Source organism: Sus scrofa, chromosome 5, assembly GCF_054392235.1.
Source record: "Sus scrofa isolate SSC_HxYL_T2T_F1_AM1 chromosome 5, Sscrofa_HxYL_maternal_Yorkshire_Landrace_v2.0, whole genome shotgun sequence".
In the NCBI taxonomy this organism is placed as follows: domain Eukaryota; kingdom Metazoa; phylum Chordata; class Mammalia; order Artiodactyla; family Suidae; genus Sus; species Sus scrofa.
In genome coordinates, this window is record NC_139387.1 from 13876885 (window position 1) to 13901868 (window position 24984).

A 24984-nucleotide genomic window follows, 5' to 3' on the forward strand; every position below is an offset into this window, starting at 1 on the left:
AAACTAAAGAACACCATGTATGATATAACTGCTGTATAGTAAGTGCTTAGTAAGTAATAGCTTATTATCATTATTATTTCATGGTAGTACTCATTTCTCTTGCTGTATAACAAAATACCACAAGCTTAGCGGCTCAAAACAATACAAATTTATATCTTACAGTCTTTGAGGGTTAGAGGTACAAGCGTGGAATGGCTCTCACGTGGCTGAAATCAAAGTGTGGGCTAGGGTTCTGTTGTCCCTCAGGCGTGTGGTTCTTCATGCTCACTGGTGGTTGGCAGAAGTCCTTTCTTTGTGATTGTAGAACAGAGGTCACCAGTTCCCTGCTGGTTGTTTGCCCTGTGGCCCCCATAGGCACCTCACACATGGCTTTTTGCTTTCTTCCATACCCAGATCCAAAGGTTCCTATGACTGGGTCAGGCGCACCCCAATAATCTCCCTTGTAACTAAAGTCAACTGATGAGCAACTGTAACTACACTTACAAAAATCCCTTTGGCCATATAATGGAGCAGAATCACAGGAGTGATATCATATTCACGGGTTCTGCCTCAAGAGGGAGAACATTATACAAGGTCAGGGTTGCCGAGAGTCATCTTAGACTTCTGCCTTCAGCAGTGGGCTCTGGTGAGACTAACCTGTAATTCTATATAAATGACAGAGAGAACGCCAGAAAGTCATGTATCCTCTCAAAGTGATTGCATCTTTGTTAGTGAAGGACATAGATAATGGACTGTATTAACTGCCTGTAACAAAATATTACAAACTCTGTAGCTTAAAATGACAGAAATTTATTCTCACCGTTCTGGAAAAAGTCCATAAGCAAGGCACTGGCAGTCCTTTGCTTCCTCTGAAGGCTCGAGGGAAGAATCCTTTCTTGCCTCTTTCCAGCATCTGGGAGTTGCCAGCCATCTTTGGCATTCCTTGGCTTCTTGGTTTATCGCTTTAATCTCTGCCTTCATCTTCACATGGCCTTCTTCCTATGTATCTCTGTCCCAAACCTCCTCTTCTTAAAAGGACACCCGGCTTTGGAGTAGAGCCCACAGTCATCCACTGTGACCTCTTCTTAACTCAGTTACCTCTGCAAAGACCTTCTTTATGACGAGGTCACATTCATAGGTACTAGGGGTTGGAGCTTGAACATATCTTTTGCCAGGGACAAAATTCAGCCCACAGCAAGGACTCCGTCAGCATATACCTCTTCGTCCTCCAAACCAGCAGTGTTGGGAAAGCTCAACTTCCTTCCCTCTACCCAATGGCTTTTCTCCATGTGCCCCAGGTACCATGTCTGGACGAAAGGCCACGCACCCACAAACTTCGCCAAGTGGCGGACCGCCACCACGCCTTACCGGGTTGAGTGGGAGGCAGATTTTGAGCCGTATGTTGTCGTGAGACGGGACTGCCCAGAGTACGACCGCAGGTTTGTGGGCTTTGGCTGGAACAAGGTGGCTCACATCATGGAACTGGATGCGCAGGTGAGAAGAGCGGAACGTTACGGACCTGGTGCTGGGAGCGGGGAGGAGAGACCTGGATCCTAGAGCCTAAAGGGCCTTAGAGATGAGAAGGCAGAGACCCAAGAAGGAACAAGATGTATCCAGGGACCTAGCGTGAGAACACTGCAATACTGATCCTCAGGGCTGCTGATCCCTTCTTCCCTGGGTGAGGAATTGGTCCCCAGCAAGCACTGTGACACATGTGAGTGTCCTGGGGCAAAGCATTTCACCCCATCTTCCTCATCCAACCCAGTGAGGAAGATGAGCAAATGGTGACCATTCGTCCCTCAGCCCGAGTCATGCAGTTGATACAAAGCAGTTCTAAGTGACACAAAGCACGTAGCTAAGGTACAGCTATTTCTCCTACCCTGTACCTAAAAGAGTGATGATTTTCAGGCTGCATTTAATCATGAAACTCCTTCATTCACTTAGTTAATACTTACTGAGCACCTATTTCAAAAGAAATCTCCTGCAGAATTCTAATACTTAAAACCAGGATCCACAATGCTTTTATCTAAAGAACCAGAGAGTAAATTGAGGGGGCTTGGAGGGGCCTACAGGTATCCTTTTCAGCTACTCGACTTTGCCATTGTAGTTTTAGAGACAGTATCTAAGCAATGGGTATGGCTATGTTCCAATAAAACTTTATTTACAAGAACATGCAGCCGGCCAGACACACTGCGGCGTGGCAGCCTCCATGTCTGGTTCAGTTAGGAGAAGGATGCCTGGGCTCCTCAACCCTGCTCTTTGGTCTCTTTATATGCGGTCCTCTGAGGTACCTCCCTTTGGAGCACAGTGTAACTGTTTCTCATCAAGAGCATCCCAGGTTAAAAAAAAAAAAAAAAAACAATGGATGCTCAGTGCTGGCTCTGAGAGTCACCTGCATGACTCTCTAACAGTTGCAGTGTGTCTGAGAGCAGTCCCAGGTGATTGGACTAAACATCCAGGGATGCAAACCTCTGATGTGGACAGAAAGTTATGCAGTAGTGTCCATGTTAACAGCAGAGAGCCTGACCTTTAGTGTCTGTTTTTAAAATTAATTCTTGGAGGTGGTCCAGTGCCACAGACAGACAAAAAGAAATGTCGAGTCTGCCTCAGCTTCGGCTTGAAAGAAATGTCATAATATTTGTACACCAGGCAGTGTGATGAGGTAAACACATTTTTCCAGCATTGAGACCTGAGCTTTGTTTGTTTTAGACAATTTTGACAGAACTCTTGAAAATGTGTGGCATCTTTTCCTTGCTTTGCCAATAGCCTATGTGCCAAACATGGTTTTATCCTTTCCAACGATTTAGGGAAATAGTGAGTACCCAGCTGGTAAGACAATCCCGCCACCCCTCCAGGGGTTAGTGGGATGGGTAGGGCTCTTTGTTCCCACATGAAATGCCCCAGACAGCTGGGCTCTGCGAGTTCTTGCATTTTCTTTTCGTGGTTTTTCTCACTCCTCCTTCACCATCAATTGTCGTTCCTAACCGCGGTTGGTATTCCTCCATCTGTAACAACTACCTTTCCCCATTGGGATTTTTCCCTTTCTGAGCTTTTTCTGATCTGCGCGGGGCTGGGAAACTAAAGGACCACACTTGGCGGACATTATTGTCCAAAAATCAGAGTTTGCGTCTGAGCACAGGTGTCCTGGTTCTTCTCTGAGTTACATGCCCTAAGTTTACATCTCCTATTTTAGCTATTCAGAGGTCTTTTGTTTTTGATCTGAGTTCCTATCTATATTCTTCAAGGTGGCAAACACCCTGGAATAGTATGACTTGTAAAAAGGCTGTGTGGGTGAGAATTCTGTGTTTTGTTTTAAGAATTTCGTTCTTGATGAGCTGCAGTTTAGTGGAGCTTCCCCCCCCCCCAATTCCTTTTTTGGTCCCCTCTTTGGTGCTAACCTAATGAGACTGTCCAATCTCATTCCTATGAGAAATCACATAAGCAGACATCTTTTAATTGAGCCAGAGAATGTCCTGTGGCTTATGTCATTCTAAAGCAAACGCATGGGGGCGTGTTTACATTTATCAAGAACTTTGTATGAGCCATAAGCTCTGCCCAGCACGCTCCGCATTATCGGTCATCTCTCAGGGTGGGGTCTTCTTACTTTGACTTAATCGATGCGAAAAGGCAGGCTCAGAGAAGCCGGTGACAACGTGTCCAGGGCCATGGAAAACAGCACGTGCCCCCCGAGCCCCCGAGCTTGTGCTGTCCGGGGCGCTGAGTCCGTCCCTTCACTGAGGCACCGCGCGGGTGTTCCTCATAACGTCGCCGAGGGCTTGGCAGGTGCTCACGCTGCTCTCGTCTGCCTGCAGGAGTATGAATTCATCGTGCTGCCCAACGCGTACATGATCCACATGCCTCACGCCCCCAGCTTCGACATCACCAAGTTCCGGTCCAACAAGCAATACCGCATCTGTCTCAAAACCCTGAAGGAGGAGTTCCAGCAGGACATGTCCCGCCGCTACGGCTTTGCCGCCCTCAAATATCTCACGGCCGAGAACAACAGCTAGCACCAAGAAGCCCGCCGCTGGGGAGAGACCTTCTGCAGGGGGAGAGCCGCTGGCTGCTGGGGGCCCAGCCTTCACATTCAAATTGAGCATTGCTTTTTTTTGGTTGGTTTTTTGTTGACTCGTTGGCCCAACAAAGCTGCCCTCCCTACAGAGATCTGGGACAAGGATCCGGCCCATCCCTCTCTGGCCCCTGACCCCTCCCTTCCCAGAGTGTGGAGTGCGGTCTCCGCAAGAATGGGACACGGAGGGTGAGAGAGAGCAAAGGGATGCTCCTACTGCAAAGCCCCACAACCAGGCAGCCCTTTAGGGTGTTGTTCTTGCTTTTTTAAAAACAGGAAAGGCAGGGTACTGGGGTTCACCAGCCCAGCAAATAAAGCAAAATTGTCTCTTCCTCAGAGAAAACGTTCCTCTTCCCCTCTTCCCCCTGCAGTTTAACTGGGTATCCTAGGGGAGGGCACAGCTACCATCAGAAGCAGCTATTTGGAAAAGCCCAGGGGGGACCTTGGACTTGGCAGGACCTGGAGGTGGGATTGCTTGGTTCTTTATCCTCAAGGTCACTCTTGTTTTGTTTGGGGATTTTGTTTGTTTGTTTGTTTGTTTGGGGGCCTGGGGAATCCCAAATAGAAAACCTGACCTTTTAGGGCTCTGAAGGAAAATCAGGTGACACCCCTCCATCAGCAGTGGCCCAGCAAGGAGGACGAGAGTCTTCAGCCGGTGTTTAAACATGGGTAGCCTTCTTCAGGATGCTCACGAGGCCCCATGACCTTGAATTCCCTACTTTCCAGAATCCAGGGGCTGCGACAGGGACTCTGGAAGGACAAAGACCAGCTGTTTTACACTAGTCACGTTTTCCACTGGCAGTGACTCCTTCACGGGGAGAGGGCTCCAAAGGAACAATTGCCGTGCACATGAAAGGTACGCACCTCTCAGGCCTTTAGAAGAACTTTCGTAATTCACACAAGCCCAGTCCCGAAGGTTCTGGAGACCTTCGGGAAGAACGTGTGGGGCTCCTCTGTGTTCGCGTCCGCTCCACTGCGGCTGGGACGAGGTCACGACCTCAGGCTCCCTCGGGGAACCCATCTGAGGACAGGCCAGCACCTTCCCCGTTACACAGATTGAGGGGACACTGGACTTTTTACCTGTTTTCTTGAATCGTCAATATTAATGTTGTGTTTACATTGATGAGAACAAGAGTCAGGGCCCTCCTCTCGGCCGGGCTGTTTGTATTGAGTCGCAGGGTGACCAGCAGACGCTGCATTCAATAAACGAAAGTTCCGACTGTCTCTTCCCTGCCCGCCTCCCACTCTTGCACGGAGCTCCCGGACACACTCCGTGTAGAGAGCCAAGGTGGTAACAGCAACCGTACACTTTCTCTTCTCCCCTTGTGTTTTCTCATCCTTTGAACTGGACCCTCTTTTTCGCCTTGCCTGAGGTTAGATGTCACGTCATGCTCCGACCCGCAAAGCATTTTCCCGGTAGCTTCTGTCTCAACACTGAAGCCAGGTGTTTTAGCTGCCAGATGCGGGCTAGCGAGGGAAACGGTGGCAGGTGTCCTGATAATCATGAAACGCCGCAGGAGCCGGATTTATGGTGCCTCAGTGTGTTAAGGACTCAAGTGCAGTCACTCCGACTTACTAAAAAAATTAGGAAAACTATGTGGATTAACCCTCACACCAAAATACGTAAGTGTGTGTGTGTGAGATATATGTATATGTATATTACAGATACACATCATTTGTTATTACAGAAGTTATATATGAATACTGCAAAAGGGGAACAATCACAAAAGTATCCAAAGTCTATGTAAAATCTGCTTTCTCCACTGGTGGGTGGGAGGCAGCTTGGACGATTTTACAAGAACTCACAGCACACATTCCACTCCTGTGTTCAGACATCACATGTACAGCATGAAAACATCCACAATCGGAGTATTCACATCAGGGAAACCGGAAAACACCATAAATCAGGGCACTGCCACTCTGAGAGCCAGTTGTTAAACCTCGCCCAGCACATCACTGGTATTTCCTGTGTACACACACACACGCACTCAAATACACACACACATGCACTCAAACTTTCATATGCTGGTAGCTCTAGTTCTTCAGTATTGAACACCAATTTTTAATTCCCTAAAGCCTCTTTTCTTTTCTTTTCATTCTCCATGGCCCCTGAGTCATGCCCAGCCATCTACTTTCCCCTGTGTTTCTATAGGTATAGTTGTGACCCTATCATTTATCCTCGGAAGTGGGTCATCTCTGGGAATGAAAGTAGGCACTGATGACTTGGAGACAATAGGTATAAACTGGAGGGTAGGCTGGCTTCATGTGCGCTGAATTTATTACAGCCCAGAAGGGACACTCCACACCAACAAGAGAAAATCCCTGTTTCCCCCTGACACTCCAAAGCCCGTCTCACTTCAGGCTAGAGCTCAGATTTGGCGAATGCCCAAGTTCAACACAGAGGCGGCCAACCCAGTGGGGACAGGTCTGCAGAGCCAACAGCGTGAATTCCCAGAACGTACTTTGGGAGCAGTGGCTCAATGCCAGCCCCAGCTCACGCGTGGGGCGTCGCAGCCACTGGGGCAGAGGCAGTTGGTACAGATGTTGATTCCTTTCCATCAGTTCCCTGGGGGTAAAACAAGTTTATTAACGGGGCACACAGATGTTTTCATGCATAAATAAGCCAACATGATCTTGGCTTTCCGCTGGGAGGGAGGAGTGGATTCTCTCATTTAGCCCCTGTAATATTCATCATCTGAGAGAGCTGAGATGTATTGAGTAGCCACTGTGACAGGACCTTTGGTGTGCATTCGCTCATTGAATCCTTGCAGGAAAACAGCAAAGTGGATATTACTGTTGATCGATGAGACGGAGTGAGCTTTGGGAAATTAAGTGACTTCCTCCAATTCACAAAGTTGGTATTTGGCAGAGTCAGAATGTAAACCCAAGCCTACTTCTTTAAATCCAAAGCCCCATAACCTGCAACGATGCTCCCCTCCCCAGTAAAAGAGACACAAAACTGTTGGCAGACGAGAGGGTTTGAACCTATGGGAGATCTTGAGATTCCTCATCTGCCTTCACTGTCCATGCACTAACACAGCCTAGAGAGCAGCTTCTCCTTGAGGCTCCCCTTCTTGCCAGGCTTGTGGACTTTCTGAAAATTCATTTGAAAGAGACCTGAGCAATCTATAACCATGATCAGGCAGCTGGGATCAACTCTGGCAGGGGGGCAGGAATTGATTGCCCCAGTGCTTCTCCTGGCTTATTTCTGAATTGCGTGGCACAGGGGGAGAGACATTAAGGTTTAAGCCCCGCTCTGGACCTCGTCAGCCTGCTGCTTCCACGCCATCTCACCAAATGCATTGAGTGGACTTAAGAGGGCATGTTTGCCAAAGTGGACTAATAGCGTCTTTGTACCCTGTCGTGAAAGGACAGACAGCGACTTCAATTCTGTTCCTTTCAAAGGCTCTACTGTCTTGAAGTTAAGGCATCATTTGTGGTCACCAGGTCTTTAGAGAGCTCTGTGTTAGTGAAAGGAATGCAATTAAAGTCTCCCCTCAGACACGGGTCCTGCACACTCTCAGGGAAGATAGTAAAGCGCTACCATTCACTGAGTCAAGGCTTCTGTGGGAGCTGGTGCTGGCGGCTTCTCACGGCAGCATCATGATATAAGCAAGGTACCATTATTCCTATTATTTAGCTAATGGAACCGGCCCTGAGAGAAGTTACTTACCCCAAATCGCAGTGGTTGTTAGCGATGGGCAGGTGAATATACCACAGGGAACCAGGCACAGGCTGCCTTCATGCCATTAGCATTATCTGGTTAGCTGAAAAGGAAACAGACAATGCCAAGGTTAAGCTTCACCCCATCACATTCATCTTCAACAGTTTAGTATATGTTTAAACTGTCAGTGCGGAAGAGCAGCAAGAATAAAACAAGTAACTTTTGCATACACTTCATGTAGCTTCGCCCGTTGTTAACTTTTGGCCACATCGGCTTCATTTCTCTCCATCTCTATTTTTTCTGAGACATTTGAGAGCCATGCCCCCTTTAAACCTGAATATTTTTTGCATGTATTTTTTAAAAACAAAAGCATTCTCTTTTAGAACCGTGATACAATGATAACAGTGACACAGTATTGTCATCCAGCACACAGTCTACTTTCAGAGTTTGCCCATCGTGGTAGAAATGAATGTCTTTATCAGTAACCCCCGTCATCCCTATCCTGCACCCCCACTGCTGATTCCAAGATCCAGTCCGAGACATACTCCGTTTTTGTGGCGTATAATCTCTAATCAGGAATAATAGCCCTTAGTCCTTATGATAAGGATTTTTTTTTTTTTTTTTTTGCCTGCCCACAGCATTTGGAAGTTCCGGGGCCAGGGATCACACCCCCGCACAGCAGTGACCCAAGCCACTGCAGTGTTAATGCCGGATCCTTAACCCACAAGAGAAATCCAATAAGGACATTTTTGAAGAGCACAGATAGTTGTTTTGCTAGCTTGGTGTTTTGAATGAGAAGTGGGTATGCATATACAGGGCAATTCAGAGAAGAGATAGATACGTATATGTGACTTTTTGAGTTCATTAATATTAAATAGTATATGATGTAACAGAAACGTGTCTGGCATATGATGCTAAAGAAGCCAGGACTCAGAAGGTTCACCGTCAGTGTATATGTATGGACATTGCTGAGACAGTTCCAGGACCCTACAGCCATACACACTGTCATAAGACATATCACTCACCCGACTCTGCATAGTGGAAGTGATTATTTTCCACCTACTTAAACATTTTGTAGCCACTGGAGTTCCTGTCATGGCTCAGTGGTTGATGAACTGGTATCCATGAGGATGCTGGTTTGATCCCTGGCCTCGTTCAGTGGGTTAAGGATCCCACATTGCCGTGAGCTGTGGTGTGGGTCACAGGCACAGCTGGGATCCCATGTTGCTGTGGCTGTGGTATAGGCTGGCAGCTATAGCTCTGATTCAACCCCTAGCCTGGGCACCTCCATATGCTGTGGATGCAGCCCTAAAAAGACAAAAAAAAAAAAAAAAGTTTTGTAGCCACATTTAAGGTACGTCCCTTTCCTGAAATACTTGGTGTGTTCAGATAGATTCATGTGATGTGTGGATACACATGTGAACCTTCTGAGTTTTTTGTTTCCCACACCCACAGGAAAAAAAACAGTTCTAGACCATCCTGCCAACTTCCTTTATACATGAGCCCACACGACCTGTTTCACTGGTATTTCCACTCTCCCCAAAGATTATTTCATACGTAAGTGGAGCTGAGCAATTTGATTTCCTTTCCATGACTATTAAGATAAATATGTAGTATTCAGACCTTCAAAGGATTAAAAACTAGGTGAGAGAAAACACTCAGCCCACACACCAGCATCCCTGAAGCAAAAGGGCCAAGAGCCCCCTTTATGTAGTCGGGCTTGGCAATCTGGCCTCAGTACAAAGAGCTCTCCTCCAGAGTCATCTCAGAAACGCCTGTTTTCTTATTTGGTTCATGGTCACCTCATCACACAAAGCTAGTCACTCTCAGATTCCCAAATCCCAGGAACACCTGCAAGGTGATACACTCTGCTGTCAAGTGCATCCCGTGTGTGTTCGGAAACAAAAGGCGGTTCTGAGCTAGGGCGTGCTGTCGACTCTGAGTTATTCAGAACAGAACACATAAAACCTACAAACATAAAAACTCAGGTCTAATCCAACAAAAAAGGCTGATGGAAGGGAAGACCCCTATTTAATCACGTCCTCTGACCATAGATCTGTTTTGCACATTCTGATGCTGTTCAGAGCTACCTTTAACCAATCACAGCTATCATTTATGGAGCACCTATGTGCCGGTGGGCTGTTATCTGTTGCTTCTGTTATGTGTGTGTGTGTGTGTGTGTGTCGTGTCATGTTTTGTTTTTTTAGGGCTGCACCTATGGCATATGGAAGTTCCCAGACTAGGGGTCAAATTGGAGCTGTAGCTGCTGGCCTGTGCCACAGCCACAGCCGCACACAATCTGAGCCCTATCTGTGACCTACACCACAGCTCACACCAACGATGGATCCTTAACCCACTGAACAAGGCCAGGGATCAAACCTGCGTACTCATGGACACTAGTCGTGTTCATTACCACTGAGCCACAACGTGAACTCCCTGTATTTGTTGCTTCTATTGCCTGCTGGAATCTCATGAAAGCAGAGACTAGTCTTTTCATAAATGAAATCGTAGTTCAGTGAGATGAAGTAATTGGTGGAGCCACATCTAAAATACTATTTTTCTGACTCCAAGGACTGGTCTCTACAGGTTTGGTGGATGGAAGTGAAACGAGTATGGGATATGGGGACAAAGAGCACAGGGTGACCTGTGGATTCTCTCCTTAGAGTCTAAGTCCTTTCCTACTATTGTGAACCATGTTCAATAATGCAGGTCATAGCAAGTCCAGCACTGAGAAGGAAGGGAATGGAACAAACCTTTGCTGAACAAGATACAATGTTCATTATTTAATCCGCAATAGAAAGTATGATGCAGGTATCATCTCCTTTTTAAAGATGAGGGAACAGAAATTCAGGTTAAATAATAGTCCTGAAAATTGAACCCAGGTCTATGTGCCCCATAACTCATGACCTTGTCAGTTGTCTACACTCTTTCCAAGGATGCAAATAAACATATTATATAGTATACGCTTTTGAAAGAACCTTAATAGTAAGAATAAGCCTAGTCTTTGGGCTTCTCAACCTTTAGTGCATCAACCTTTAGTGAATTCACCAGTGCTTAGGGAATCATTTGTGAGGATCTTACTAAAATCCAATTCATTATGTTCAGCCTGATGCTCTGCATTTCTAACTGCCATGTGATGCAGAAGTTGCTGGTCCATGGACCCCGCATCATATGGTCTCTTCATGCCTTTAAAAATCAGTTAGCTATTTCCAAATATTTGTGAAGTCCTGATAGCATATCCAGTAGTTTTCACCAGACACTGCAGAAAACCCCCATTTAATAGATTGGTTCACTTTAAAAACAATTACTAGAGTTAAGCATCTATACCAAGAGGTAATAATTCGAAGATGGGTAAGACATAGTTCTTGCCCTCATGGAACCCCAGCCCAGTGCAGAAGATAAAGGTGTATGAATAATAACATCACATGAGATAAAGGGAGAGGGAGCCCAGGGTGTGATAGGAGCTTGGCAGAGGGTGCTCACTCCAGGCTGGGGTCATGGGAGGCTTCCAAGACAGATACAATGTGGTAGAGAAAAACTGATTGATCCTTATAAACAGAATGGAAGACTTTACTTGGGACTATTGCGGTAAGTAGGCTGGAAATTGTCACAGCAGGTGTCGAGACTTATCACAATAGGAGGAGAGATTGGGTTCAATTCTGAGTACAGGAGAGACGACAAGCAGAATGGAGAGGGGTTCGGTGGGTGGAGAACTACTAAGAGGAGGCATCAAGAGTTTTTGCTAAAGCCACTTAAGATTCTTGCTAAAGGCAAGTCAAGGACGTACAGATAAAAAGGTACAGGGTGAAGAATTTGATCAGATACTAAGAATAACCATATATCAAAAGTGTGGGAGGAATCAAGATGGAAGAGTAGAGGGACATGAAGCTCACATCCTCCTACAAATGCATCCAAAATACATCTACATATGGAACAGATCTCACAGAATACCTAGTGAATGTTGCCTGAAGACCTCAGACTCCTGAGATGGAAGAAAGAGCTCCATGTAACTGGGGGGGGGGGGGGGGCAGGAAGAAAAGCAGGACAGGGCCTGTGCCCCTGGGAGGGAGCTGAAGGAGAGGAGAAGTTTCCACACCCTGCGAAGTCCCCTCAATGGGGGTAGAGGAGATCAGGCAGGACAGAAAGGGAGCTTTAGAGGCTTGGAGGAGAGTGCACAGCTGTATGTGGCAGGCAGAACAGAGACCTACCCAAATGGTCTGCACCATCACCCTGTGTTCCCCAGCCTGAGGCACATGTCTCCAGGTGCAGGCAAAGGCTAGGTGCTGAAACTGGAGCTTAAGAGGCAGACCTGGGGAGAGGACTGGGGTTGGCTGCACAGAGACATCCTGAAGGGGCTAGAGTGTAGTATGGCCATAACCAAGGATGTACTCAGAGGATGCCCAGGCCAACCACAGAAGCAAAGCACCACTGTTAAGGAGCGCATAAAGGAAGGGGCAGGGCCCACCATGGCAGCCTCTTTCTCTGCACTCTCAGCTGACAGGGCACCCCCTCTATGAGCTCTAGGAGTGTGTGCCAGCCCCCATCCCTGCAAGTTCTGGGAACATAAGCCAGTGGGTTACCCACACACAGAGATGGGTCTGAAATCAGAGCTGAGCCCCATGGCCATGTGACTTAGGAAGAAGGGCTGAAGTCTCTCCCTGCAGCCATGGAAGCCTCAGATATACAACATCACAGCCAGCTTTGTAAACTCAATGCCTGTGGGACATCCAAGCAGATAATGGGTACTCCATGGCTGAGACCGGTCTGGCCTTAGCAGATTGTGGGCATAAGCATGCAGGAGCTAGGCCAAGTCAGAGTCTGGTCTGCCTCCATAGCAGGTCCAGATGCATGACTACTGCGATCCTAGTACCTGTCCTCAGTGGATATGCACTAATTGCTTTGTGGAAACAATGCCTGAGGAACACCAAGGCCAATTGCCAGCATTGTGGCAATTCCCACAGTTTAGGTGGAGACAAGTGCATGCAAAGAAATGTACCTTGTGAGCCTGCACAATGGGTGACAGATAACACAACAGAGCACACTTTCTGGTGAACAGCTATAGCAGAGGAATACTCAGTGACCCATCTTCTAGAAGGAGTGCACCAATCCTGCCTACCTCACACCACAGCTCATTAATAAACCTGGGGTCTTCTACTCCAACAACTATGGATCAGTTGTTGCCCTGCCCCTGACAAGTCAGTGACAATCAGAGAGCAAAGAGGATGCCCTGCTCAACAGCTAATTCAGGCTGTGGTGACCACAACACCAGTCACACCCCCTATTCAAGGGGATAACAGTGAGCTCACACTGAGGAAAGAGGCGGCAGCCATCCATATTAAAAAAAAAAAAAAAAAAAAAAAAAAAAAAACAAACAGTCCTCATGCCAAACATATTAAACCCACAGAGGTTACACAGGGACACTGTCACAAAAATAGCCCTCCAAGACTACAGTAGATAATTGTTTCTCCAAATGCACAGAGTAAGAGAAATATAAGTAAAGTGAAGAAGCAGCAAGAACCATTTCCAATTAAAAGATCAAGAGAATTCCCCTGAAAGAATAAACAATGAAACAGACCTCTTCAGTCTAATAGACACCAAGTTCAAAAAGGAGGTAATGAAAATACTGAAGGAATCAAGAAAAGCTATCAACCGAAATATAGACTACTCTAAAAAGGAACTAGAAATTATAAAGGGGAGCCAAGAAAAATTAGAAAATTTATTTGCCAAGATAAAAGCTAAGGTAAAGACAATGAATAGCAGACTGAATAATGCAGAAGAATGAATAAGTGATCTGAAAGATAAAATAATGGAAATCACCCAATCAGAACAGCATACAGAAAGCCAAATTGGAAAAAAAATATATAGGATACCTACAGGATAATATAAAGCATGCCAATCTACACATAATAGGGATTCCAGAAAGAAAAGAAAGAGAAAAAGGGATAAAAAATGAATTTGAAGAAATTATGGCTGAAAAGTTCCCAAACCTAAAGAAGGAAACTGATATTCTCATACAGAAAGCACAGAGGGTCCCCTAAACAATGAACCCAAACAGACCAACACCAAGACATGTTATAATTAAAATGGCGACAGTTAAAGGGAGGATTCTAAAGGCAGCAAGAGAAAAACAAAGAGTTAATTACAAGAGAACTCCCATAAGGCTCTCAGCTAATTTCTCTACAGAAATGTCACAGGCCAGAAGGGAGTTTCAAAGTTCTGAACAGAAAAATCTGTAATCTGGGATACTCTACCCAGTAAGACTATCATTTAGAATAGATGGAAAGATAAAGAATTTCTTAGACAAGCAGAAACTTAAAAACACAAAACAATACTAAACCTATCCTAAAAGAAATATTGAAAGGTCTTCTCTAAATAGAAAAGGAGCAAAAAGCTAAAGGAAAGAGAAAATCACAACTGAGAAGTCAATCACTTAAGCCAGTATACGTATTTTTTAACCAAAAAAATTGTGAAAGCAATGATAACCAAATGAAGAGCAAAAGGATAAACATGAAGATGTAAAAGAGGACATCAAATCATAAAGTATGGAGGAGAAGAGTTAAGAAAAATGTAGATTTCTTTTTAGAATGTGTTTAAACCCATATGACTACCAGTCTAAAGCGTCTAGATACAGGAAAGGGTTAACACACTTGAAAAACAGTAACCACAAATAAAAAATATACAATAGATTCACAAAAACAAAAGAGAGCATAAGCATAAAAAGGAATCAAACCACACAAAGAAAAACAAAAAGAAAGAAGAAAGAATAAATTGGAAACCAGGTTTAAAATTATTATACTTATTTAAAAATAATTACCTTAAATGTCAATAGCCTAAATGCTCCAATCAAAAGACATAGAGTGGCAGACTGGATTAAGAAAAAAACTTTGTGCTGTCTAGAAGAGACCAACTTTAGAGCAAAGGATGCAGATTGAAAGTGAAGGGATAGAAAAAGATATTTAATGCAAGTGAGAATAAGAAAGCAGGTGTCAGAATAATTATATCAGATAAAATAGACTTTTTTTTTTCTTGGTCTTTTTGTCTTTTTAGGGCCACACCTATGGCACATGGAGGTTCCCAGGCTAGGGGTCTAATCAGAGCTACAGCTGCCAGCCTATGCCAGAGCCACAGCAACACCAGATCCTAGCTGCATCTGTGACCTGCACCACAGCTCACGGCAACACCAGATCCTTAACCCACTGAGTGAGGCCAGGGATTGAACCTGCAACCTCTTGGTTCCTAGTTTGATTCATTTCCACTGCACCACGACAAGAATTCCAGATAAAATAGACTTTAAAACAAAGGCCATAAAGAAAGATAAAGAAGGACACTATATAATGAAAAACAGATAAACACAAGAAGAAGATATTACACTCATCAACATATATGCATCCATTATAGGAACATTCAAATACACAAAACAAATACTAACAGACATAAAGACAAAAATTGATGGGAATACAATAATAGTAGGAGACTTTAAGACCCCACTCACATCAGTGGAAAGATCTTCTAGACAAAAAAAAAAAAAAAAAAAAAATCAACAAGGCAACAGAGATCCTAGATGTACAACAGAACAGTTAGATCAAATATTTTTAGGACCTTATATTAAATAAGACAGAATACATATTCAAGTGCACATGGAACAGTCTCTAGAACTGACCACCATCTAAGGTGTAAAAGAAGCCTCAACAATATTAAGAGTATAGAACTTATTTCGAGTATCTTTTCTGACTACAATGGCGTGAAACTAGAAATCAACCACAGAAAACTAAATGAGAAAAAAAAAAAAGATTACATAGAGACTAAACAACATGCTACTAAAAAACCAATGGGTCAATGATGAAATCAAAGAGGAAATTAAAAAATACCTTGAGACAAATAACAAAATACAACTATACAAAATCTATAAGGATGCTACAAAAGCAGTTCTTAGAGTGAAGTTCATACCAATACAGGCCTTCCTCAAAAAATAAGAAAAATCTCAAATAAACAACCTAACCTACCACCTAAAAGAATTAGAAAAAGAAGAACAAACAAAACCCAATGTCAGCAGAGGGCCAATAAATAAAATAATAGGAAAAAAAATCAATAAAGCCAAGAGCTGGTTTTTTTGAAAACCTCTGGCCGGGCTCACTAAGAAGAAAGAAGAGAGTACCCAAATAAACAGAATAAGAAAGGAAAAAAGGGAAATAACAACCAATACCGCAGAAATACAAAAAAAAAAAAAAAAAAAAAAGCCACATGTCTTGGCCTCAAAAAATAATAATAATAAGACAATACTATGAACAATTTATGAACAATTATATGTCAACGTAGAAGAAATGGATAAGTTTATAGAAAAATATAGTGCACTAAACTTGAATCAAGAAGAAATAGATGATTTAAACAGACTGATCACTAGAAGTAAAATTGAATCTGTCTTTAAAAAACTCTCTACAGGAGTTCCCATCGTGGTGCAGTGGTTAACGAATCCGACTAGGAACCATGAGGTTGCGGGTTCGGTCCCTGCCCTTGCTCAGTGGGTTAACAATCCGGCGTTGCCGTGAGCTGTGGTGTAGGTTGCAGACGTGGCTCGGATCCCGCGTTGCTGTGGCTCTGGCGTAGGCTGGTGGCTACAGCTCCGATTCAACCCCTAGCCTTGGAACCTCCATATGCCGCGGGAGTGGCCCAAGAAATAGCAACAACAACAACAACAAAAGACAAAAGACAAAAAAAAAAAAAAAAAAAAAAAAAGGCTGAAGAGGAAGGAACACTCCCAAAGTCTTTCTATGAAGCAAACATCACACTGGTACCAAAATCCAAAGAAGACATCACCAAAAAAATAAAATTACAGACCAATATCTTTGAGGAATATAGATGGAAAAATTCTCAACAAAATATTGGCAAGCCAAATTGAACAACTCATAAAAAAGATCATACACTCTGACCAAGTGTATGAGATCATACACTCTGACCAAGTTCACAAGAAGAGTTCAACATGCACAAGTAATATGATATGACACATCAACAAAAGACAAAATCCACATGATCATCTCAATGGATGCAGAAAAAGCATTTCATAAGATTCAACATCTATTCATGATAAAAACTTACAAAAGTGGGTGTAGAGGGAACATATCTCAATATCATAAAAGCTATTTATGACAAACACATAGTCAACGTAATACTCAGAGGTGAAAATCTGAAAGCCTTCCTGCTAAAATCTGGAACAAGATAAAGATGTTCACTCTCCCCACTTCTATTCAACATAGTATTGGAGGTCCGAGCCACAGCAATCAAAGAAACAAAGGAAATAAAATGTATCCAAATTAGAAGGGAAGAAGTAAAATTATCATTAGAGGCAGATGACATGATACTATATATAGAAAACCCTAAAGACCCCACACAAAAATTACTAGAACTGATATATGAATTCAGCAAGGTAGCAAGATACAAGATTAATATACAGAAATCAACTGCATTTTTTACACTAACAATGAAATATCAGAAAAGGAATGTAAAAAAACAATTCCTTTTAAAATCTCATCCAGGAGTTCCCATCGTGGCACAGTGGTTAACGAATCCGACTAGGAACCATGAGGTTGCGGGTTCGATCCCTGCCCTTGCTCAGTGGGTTAACGATCTGGCGTTGCCGTGAGCTGTGGTGTAGGTTGCAGACGCGGCTCGGATCCTGCGTTGCTGTGGCTCTGGCGTAGGCCGGTGGCTACAGCTCCGATTTGACCCCTAGCCTGGGAACCTCCATATGCCGCGGGAGCGGCCCAAGAAATAGCAACAATAACAACAACAACAAAAAAGACAAAAGACAAAAAAAAAAAAAAAAAAAAAGAAAAAGTAAATAAATAAATAAAATCTCATCCAAAAAAATAAAATACTTAGGAATAAAGTTGGCCAAGACAAAAGACTTATATGCGGAGAACTATAAAACATTAATAAAGGAAGCTGAAGATGATTCAAAGAAATGGGAAGATATTTGGTGCTCCTGGATTGGAATAATTAATATTGTTTTAATTAATTAATATTGTTCGGCCATACTAGCAAAAGCAATTTATAGATTTAATGTGATCCCTATGAAATTACTCATGACAGTTTTCATAGAACTTGAACAATTAATCCTAAAATTTATATAGAAACTTCAAAGACCCAGAACTGCCAAAGAAATCCTGAGGGGGAAAAAAAAAAAAAAGAAAAAAGCAGGAGGCATAACACTCCCAGACTTCAAACAATACTACAAAGCTGCAGTATTCAAAAATAGCATGATATTGGCATAAAAACAGATGTACAGATCAATGTAACAGAAGAGAAAGCCCAGAAATAAACCCATACATCTATGGTCAATTAATCTTTGACCAAGGAAGCAAGAATATACAAGGAAGAAAAAAGACATTCTCTTTAGCAAGGGATTGGGAAAGTTGGACAGCCATATTTAAATCAGTGAAGTTAGAACACACCCTCACATCAGACAAAAAAATAAACTCAACATGGCTTAAAGACTTAAATATAAGACATAATGCCATAAAACTCCTGGAGGAGAACATAGGCAAAACATTCTCTGGCACCAATTATACCAATGCAGGCAAAACGTTCTCTGACAAAAATTGTACCAATGTTTTCTTAGGTCAGCCTCCCAAGGCAATAGAAATAAAAGCAAAAATAAACAAATGGGACCTAATCAAAGCTCTTATACAGCAAAGGAAACCACAAAGCAAAAAACAACATATGAACTGGGAGAAAATATTTGCAAATGATGCTACTGACAAGAGCTTAATTTCCAAAATATACAAACATCTCATACAACTCAACAACAACGATAAAAACCAAAGAAACAAATAAAAAATGGGCAGAAGACTTAAATAGACATTTCTCCAAAGAAGCTATACAGATGGCCAAGGGGCATACAAAAAGATGCTCAACATCACTAATTATTAGAGAAATGCAAATCAAAACTACAATGAAGTAGCACCTCACACTTGTTGGAATGTCCATCATTAAAAAGTCTACAAATAACAAATGCTGGAGATGGTATGGAGAAAAAGGACCCTACTACACTATTAGTGGGAATGTAACTTGGTACAGCCACTATGGAAAAAAGTATGGAGGTTCATCAGAAAACAAAATACAGAACTGTCTTATAATCCAGCAATCCCTCTTCTGGGCATATATCCAGACAAAACTGTAATTCAAAAATATGCATTCACCCCTATGTTCACAGCAGCGCTATTCACCATAGCTAAGACAAGGAAACAGCCTAAATGTCCACTGACAGATGAAGGGATTAAGAAGATGTGGTACATGTAAAACAATGGAATACTACTCAGCCATAAAAAAGAATGAAATAATGTTATTTACAGCAACATGGATGGATCTAGAGATTATTTTACTAAGCAAAATAAGTCAGAAAGAGAAATACAAATACCATCTGATACCACCTATGTGTGGAATCTAAAATAAGACACAAATGAACTATGAAACAAAAAGAAACTGTGGCCACAGAGAACAGACTTGTGGTTGCCAAGTGGGAGAGGGGAGGGAGTGGGATGGACGACGACTTTAGTGTTAATATATATAAGTATATATAAGATGGAGAAGCAACAAGGTATAGCACAAGGGTGTATATTCAATATCCTGTGATAAACCATAAGGGAAAGAATATAAAAAAGAATGAATATATGTGTATAGCTGAGTCACTCTGCTGTACAGCATAAATTAATACCACATTGTAAATCAACAATACTTCAATAGAAATAGCAACACTTCAAAGGGGTTGGGGGATGATTCTTACTAAACTGACTTGGCAGGATTCTCTTCTAAGGCTGGGCTGGGCTGGCCAAAGACAGGATGGAGACCTAGCTGAAGAAAGGGCTCAGAAGAGCCCAAATACAGTTTGGTCAAGAGAGTCTGTCACAGGAGTTCCAGTTGTGGCTCAGCGGGTTATAAACCAACTAGCAGACTAATATCCATGAGGATGCAGGTTCAATCCCTGGCCTCTCTCAGTGGGTTAAGGATCCAGGGTTGCTGTGGCTGTGGCATAGGGTAGCAGCTGCAGCTCTGATTCGATCCTTAGCCTACAAACTTCCATATGCCACAGGTGCAGTCCTAAAGAAAAGCAAGCAAAAAAAAAAAAGGGGGTGGGAGGAGAGAGAGAGAGTCTGACCTGACACATCTTGAAGGAGGACATCCTTGGCCTGAAGGAAAAGGAGGCAGGTCTGATTTAAGCAGCCCACCCAACATGGAGAGGCTGGAAACTGCCCCACTTTTCTCAAACCTATTTAGGCCTAGTTTCCCTATGAATAGTTAGACTTTGAGCCCATGGAATAAATGTAGTTTGAAAATTTAAAACTACTTCTCTGATCTTGAATGAAACATTTCATCGCTCTGGACCTCAGTTCCATGTCTATACATGAAGCAGCTGATTTTCTGTGTTTCTGAACACAAATTGTTTTGGTCTTGATTTGATAATAATGTTAAGGAAGCACTTTGGAAGTACTTGCTCTGCTTCAGTCACAGTTCTAAGTGTTCTCATTGAGTCCAATAGTAAGTTGTCATAACCTAAGGTAGATACTATGACCAGACCCCTCTTAGAAAGGGAAAAATCGGAGAGGGGGGCAAGGTGGAGGAGGAGGAGGACATGGAAGACACCATCTCTGACAAAGACGTCAAAAATATATCTATCTGGAGTTCCTGTCGTGGCACAGCAGAAACAAATCTGACTAGGAACCATGAGGTTGGGGGTTCAATCCTGGCCTCGCTCAGTGGGTTAATGGTCCAGTGTTGCCATGAGCTGTGGTGTAGGTTGCAGACACGGCTCAGATCTGGCATGGCTGTGGCTGTAGTGTAGGCTGGCAGCTGTTGTTCTGATTCAGCCCCTAGCCTGGGAACCTCTATGTGCCACAGGTGCGGTCCTAAAAAGACCAAAAAATAAATAAAAATTCTGTCTACATGTGGAATGATTCTCACAGAACATTTTATGAATGTTGTCAGGTCTCAGACTTCCTCAAAGGCAAGAAAACCTCCATATAACTGGATAGGACAAAAGAGAAAAGAAAAAGAGATAGGAAGAGAAAGGCATCAGCATGGAGCCAGTGCCCCTGGGAGCAAGCTATGAGAGAGGAAAGCTTACTACATATCCCAGGAAGATCCCTCACTGGCAGAGACCAGCCAGGAGAGGGGGAGCTTCAGAGCCTTAAAGGAGATTGTAGCAACTGGTGTGTGGAGGACAAGCCAGGGAAAGTCCTGCAAAGTCAGTTTGTGCCACTGCACAGCACCTCCCAGCCGGACATTCAACCAGTGAGGTGGGCGGGGGCTGGATGCTGAGGCTCAGACTTTGGAGGTCAGATCAGGGGAGAAGACTGGGGTTGCCTGTGAGGAGACAACCTGAGGAAGCTGGGTGTGGTGTAGAAGAAGCCTGGGCCCACTGTAGAGGCATGGCACTGCTGTTGGGGGTCACAAGAGGGGAGGGGCAGGATCACCAAAGATGCCTCTTTCTCCCTGCCCGTGCTCTCAAGCCACAGGGCACCACTTGCATGAGCCTGCAGGAAGGGTGCTAGCCACCATGGTCAACTCTAACTCCAGAGGTGGCAGCTGACCACTGCCTCTGCTGAGGGTCTCATGAGCAGGTGACTGTCACTACCCCTTCCATCTCTGGAATGCACAAGGCCCACTGCGGCCACCATCCCCAGAGGGCCTGTGAGCAGGCCCCAACCCCTTCCCGCCCCCTTCCAGGGAGTATGCATGGCTCACTGCCGCTGTTCCCAGGGGACCTGCAACCAGTGGTCACTGACCACTGCCCTTAAATCCCTGAGACCTTGCACAGCTTGCTTCACCATCCCCAGGGGGTCTGCAACTATGCATTGACCACTGCCTCTGACTCCCTGAAACCTTGCACAGCTTGCTGCTGCCACCCCCAGGGGCTCTGTGACTATGCACTGACCAGTGCCTCTGACTCCATGAGAATGCACAAGGCTTGCTGCTGCCACCCCAGGGGGTGTGCACCTGGGCATTGACCACTGCCCCTGACTCCCCGAGAGCTTGAACAGTCTGCTATCACCACTCTCAGGGGGTCTGTGACTGGGCCACTGCCCCTGCCTTCCTAGGAGTTCACATGGCTCACTGCCACCATCCTCGGGGGATCTGTGACTGGACACTGACCACTACCTCTGCACCTGCCCCAGAGCTTGCAAGGCTCACTGATACCACCCCCAGGGCATCTGAGACTGAGCACTGACCACTGTCCCTGATTCCCTGAGGACTCACACAGCTCACTGACACTGCTCTCAGGGAGCCTGCAACCAAGCACAGATCACTGCCCCTAACTCCCTGGGAGGTTGCACGGCCCACTGCCGCCGAGAAAGTTTCCATGACCAGGCACTGACCACTGCCCTTGCTTCCTTGGGAATGCACATGGCCCACAGCCACCACCAAAGGGCTTGCAACTGGGTATCAATCACTGGCTGTTGCTGGGCTCCAGAGGGGTCACATAAGCCACTGCCACTTCCTTCATGGACTATGACCCTAGTTTCAGCCTGGCTTTGGGTGTGTGTGAGAGCTGCTACCACTACTGAGAACTTCAGAACCAGGGAACCAGGGACCACCAGGGACACTTACTACCAAGGGGTTAAGGGCAAGCACATGCTGAGGAAAGAGACAGTAGGCACTGATACTAAAAACAGCCCTGTGTTTAAGGAGGAAGAGCTGAAATCTCTCCTCCCAACTCCATGAATCATGGATGTACTCCTCTGCCCCTGGCCTTATAAATTCAGTGCTGGTGGAGTATCTGAAGGGACAACAAGTGCTCAGGCACGTAAGACAGGTCTGGCTTGAGCATCTATGGGCATATACATGCAGGGATTGGACCAGATCTGATTCTGAGTTGCCTTCTTAAATTGCACAGTAGGCCCAGGAGCACAAATACTGCAATCTTGGGTCCTTACTTCAGTGAGTCTGCACTGGTTACCTTGAAAACAATGCCTAAGAGACACCAGGGCCAATTACAGATGTACTCATGATTAAGGTGGGGCTGAGAGCAGTGCCAACAACCATGTACTTTGTGACGCACACAAGAAGGAAAATGTGACACTACAGAGCACACTTATAGGAGAACAACTCTAGCAGAGGAATACTCAGTGACTCCTTCCCCAGTGGGAGTGCTGAAAACCCACCTACCTCACCTCAGAGCAGAAACAGCTCAGAAACAGATCTGGAGGCTCCTATTCTAACAACTATAGAGTAGACGCTGCCCCTTACAGGGCAGTGATAACCACTGAGCAAACTGGAGGCCCTGCTCAATATCCAGCCCAGGCTCAGTCACCACAACATCAAGTACACCTCCTATCAAGGGGATAAAGTCCAGCATATATTGAGGAAGGAGGTGACAGTCTACCTAAAGTCATACTGAGCTGATGTCAACTCTAAACACACCACTTGAGGAGTTCCTATCGTGGCACAGCAGAAACAAATCGGACTAGGAACCATGAGGTTGCAGGTTCAATCCCTGGCCTTGCTCAGTGGGTTAAGGATCCAGTGTTGCCGTGAGCTGTGGTATAGGTCACATATGTGGCTAGGATCTAGTGTTGCTGTGGCTCTGGCATAGGCTGGCAGCTATAGCTCTGATTAGACCCCTAGCCTGGAAACGTCCACATGCCATGGGTGCAGCCCTAAAAAGGACAAAAAGACAAAAAATAAAAATAAACATATCACTTGACATAACCCTGACCTCCAGAAGGACAAGACCCCAGCTTCACTAACCAGTGGGAAGGCACCAAATTCCCTCCAACAGGAAGCCTTCACAACCTTACCCACCAGAGGGAAGACATCAGAAACAAGAGAAATTGAAGCCTGCAGCATGCAGAAAGGAGACCACGAGCATACAAACGACACAAAATGAAATGATAGAGAAGTACGTTTCAGACAAAGGAACAAGAGAAAAACCCCAGAAAAAAAACTGAATGAAGAGGAAATAGTCAATCTACCTGGAAAATAATTCAAGGTAATGATGATCCAGGATCTCAGAAAAAGAATGCATGCATAGATCGAGAAGTTACAAGAAATGTTTAACAAAGAGCTGGAAGATTTAAAGAACAAGAAAACAAATATGAATAACTATATCTGAAAGGAGAAAAACACTATAAAGAATCAGCGGCAGAATAAATGAGAAAGAAGAAGGAATTAGTGAGGTGGGAGACAGTAGTGGAAATCACTGCCATGGAAAAGAATGAAAAGAAATGAAGACAGTCTAGGAGACCTCTGGGACAACATCAAACATACAAGCATTCACATCATAGCAGCTCCAGAAGAGAGAGAGATAGAGGGCCTGAGAAAATATATGAAGAGATTATAGCTGAAAACTTCCCTCATATGAGAAAGGAAACCATCAAATAAAGAAAGCACAGAGAATACTATAGAGGATAAACCTATGGAGAAACACAGCAAGACACATATTAATCAAATTGACAAAATTTAAATATAAAGAAAAAATACATAGAATACATTTAAATACAAAAAAAATACAAAGAAAAATATTAAAAAGTCCCAAGGGAAAAGCAACAAATAACATACAAAGGAACCCCTATAATGTTATCAACATATTTCCCATAAGAAACTCTACAGGCCAGGAGGGAATGGAAATATATATTTAAAGTTATGAAATGGAAAAATCTTTTTTTTTTTGGTCTTTTTTTTTTAGGGCCACACCCATGGCATGTGGAGTTTCCCAGGCTAGGGGTGGTTTTGGAGCTACAGCTGCCAGCCACAGCCATAGCCATGCAGGGTCTGAGCCACGTCTGTGAACTACACCACAGTTCATGGCAATGCCAGATCCTTAACCCATTGAGCAAGGCCAGGGATTGAACCCATGTCCTCATGGATACTGGTCAGATTCATTTCCAATGAGCCATGATGGGAACCCCAAAAATCTTCAACCGAGAACACTCTACCAGTAAGGCTATCATTAAGATTTGATGGAGAAATCAAAAGCTTTACAGACAAGAAAAAGCTAAAAGAAACCAGCACCACCAAAACAGCTTTACAACAAATGCTAAAGGAACTTCTTTATGTTGAAAAGAAGAAAAAAAGACCACAACTAAAAACAAGAAAACTATAAGTGGGAAAGCTCACCAGTAAAGGCAAACCTAAAATAAAAGTAGGAAGTCAGCCACAAATAAATATGTATCAAAACCAGCACGAGAAGAGGAAAGGATGAATGCAGAATGTTGAAAAGTTATTTGAAATTAAAAGACCAGCAACTTTAAACAATTTTGTGCATATACAGAATGCTCTA

General features: G+C 44.1%; 1 protein-coding gene and 1 long non-coding RNA gene across 10 annotated transcripts in view; one reads left to right on the forward strand and one right to left on the reverse strand.

Annotated features, from left to right (window-relative positions):
* The window catches only part of LARGE1 (LARGE xylosyl- and glucuronyltransferase 1), a 593475-nt gene extending 588203 nt beyond the window's left edge, over positions 1-5272 (forward strand). For all 4 annotated transcript variants that reach the window (XM_084955467.1, XM_021081477.2, XM_021081478.2 and 1 more), the window contains 2 exons: positions 1278-1473; positions 3792-5272. In XM_084955467.1, coding sequence (XP_084811593.1) covers positions 1278-1473; positions 3792-3989 — 394 coding nt within the window. In that variant the 3' untranslated portion in view covers positions 3990-5272. The remainder of the gene's footprint in view (positions 1-1277; positions 1474-3791) is intronic.
* LOC106509271 (uncharacterized) overlaps positions 1-24984 on the reverse strand; it is a 107162-nt gene that overhangs the window by 35690 nt on the left and 46488 nt on the right. For 4 of the 6 annotated variants that reach the window (XR_014803126.1, XR_014803127.1, XR_014803130.1 and 1 more), the window contains exon 2: positions 7722-7815. This is a non-coding gene — a long non-coding RNA (uncharacterized LOC106509271). Of the gene's footprint in view, positions 1-767; positions 6615-7721; positions 7816-24984 lie in introns of those variants that run through there. The other 2 variants (XR_014803128.1, XR_014803129.1) reach the window with 2 other exon arrangements.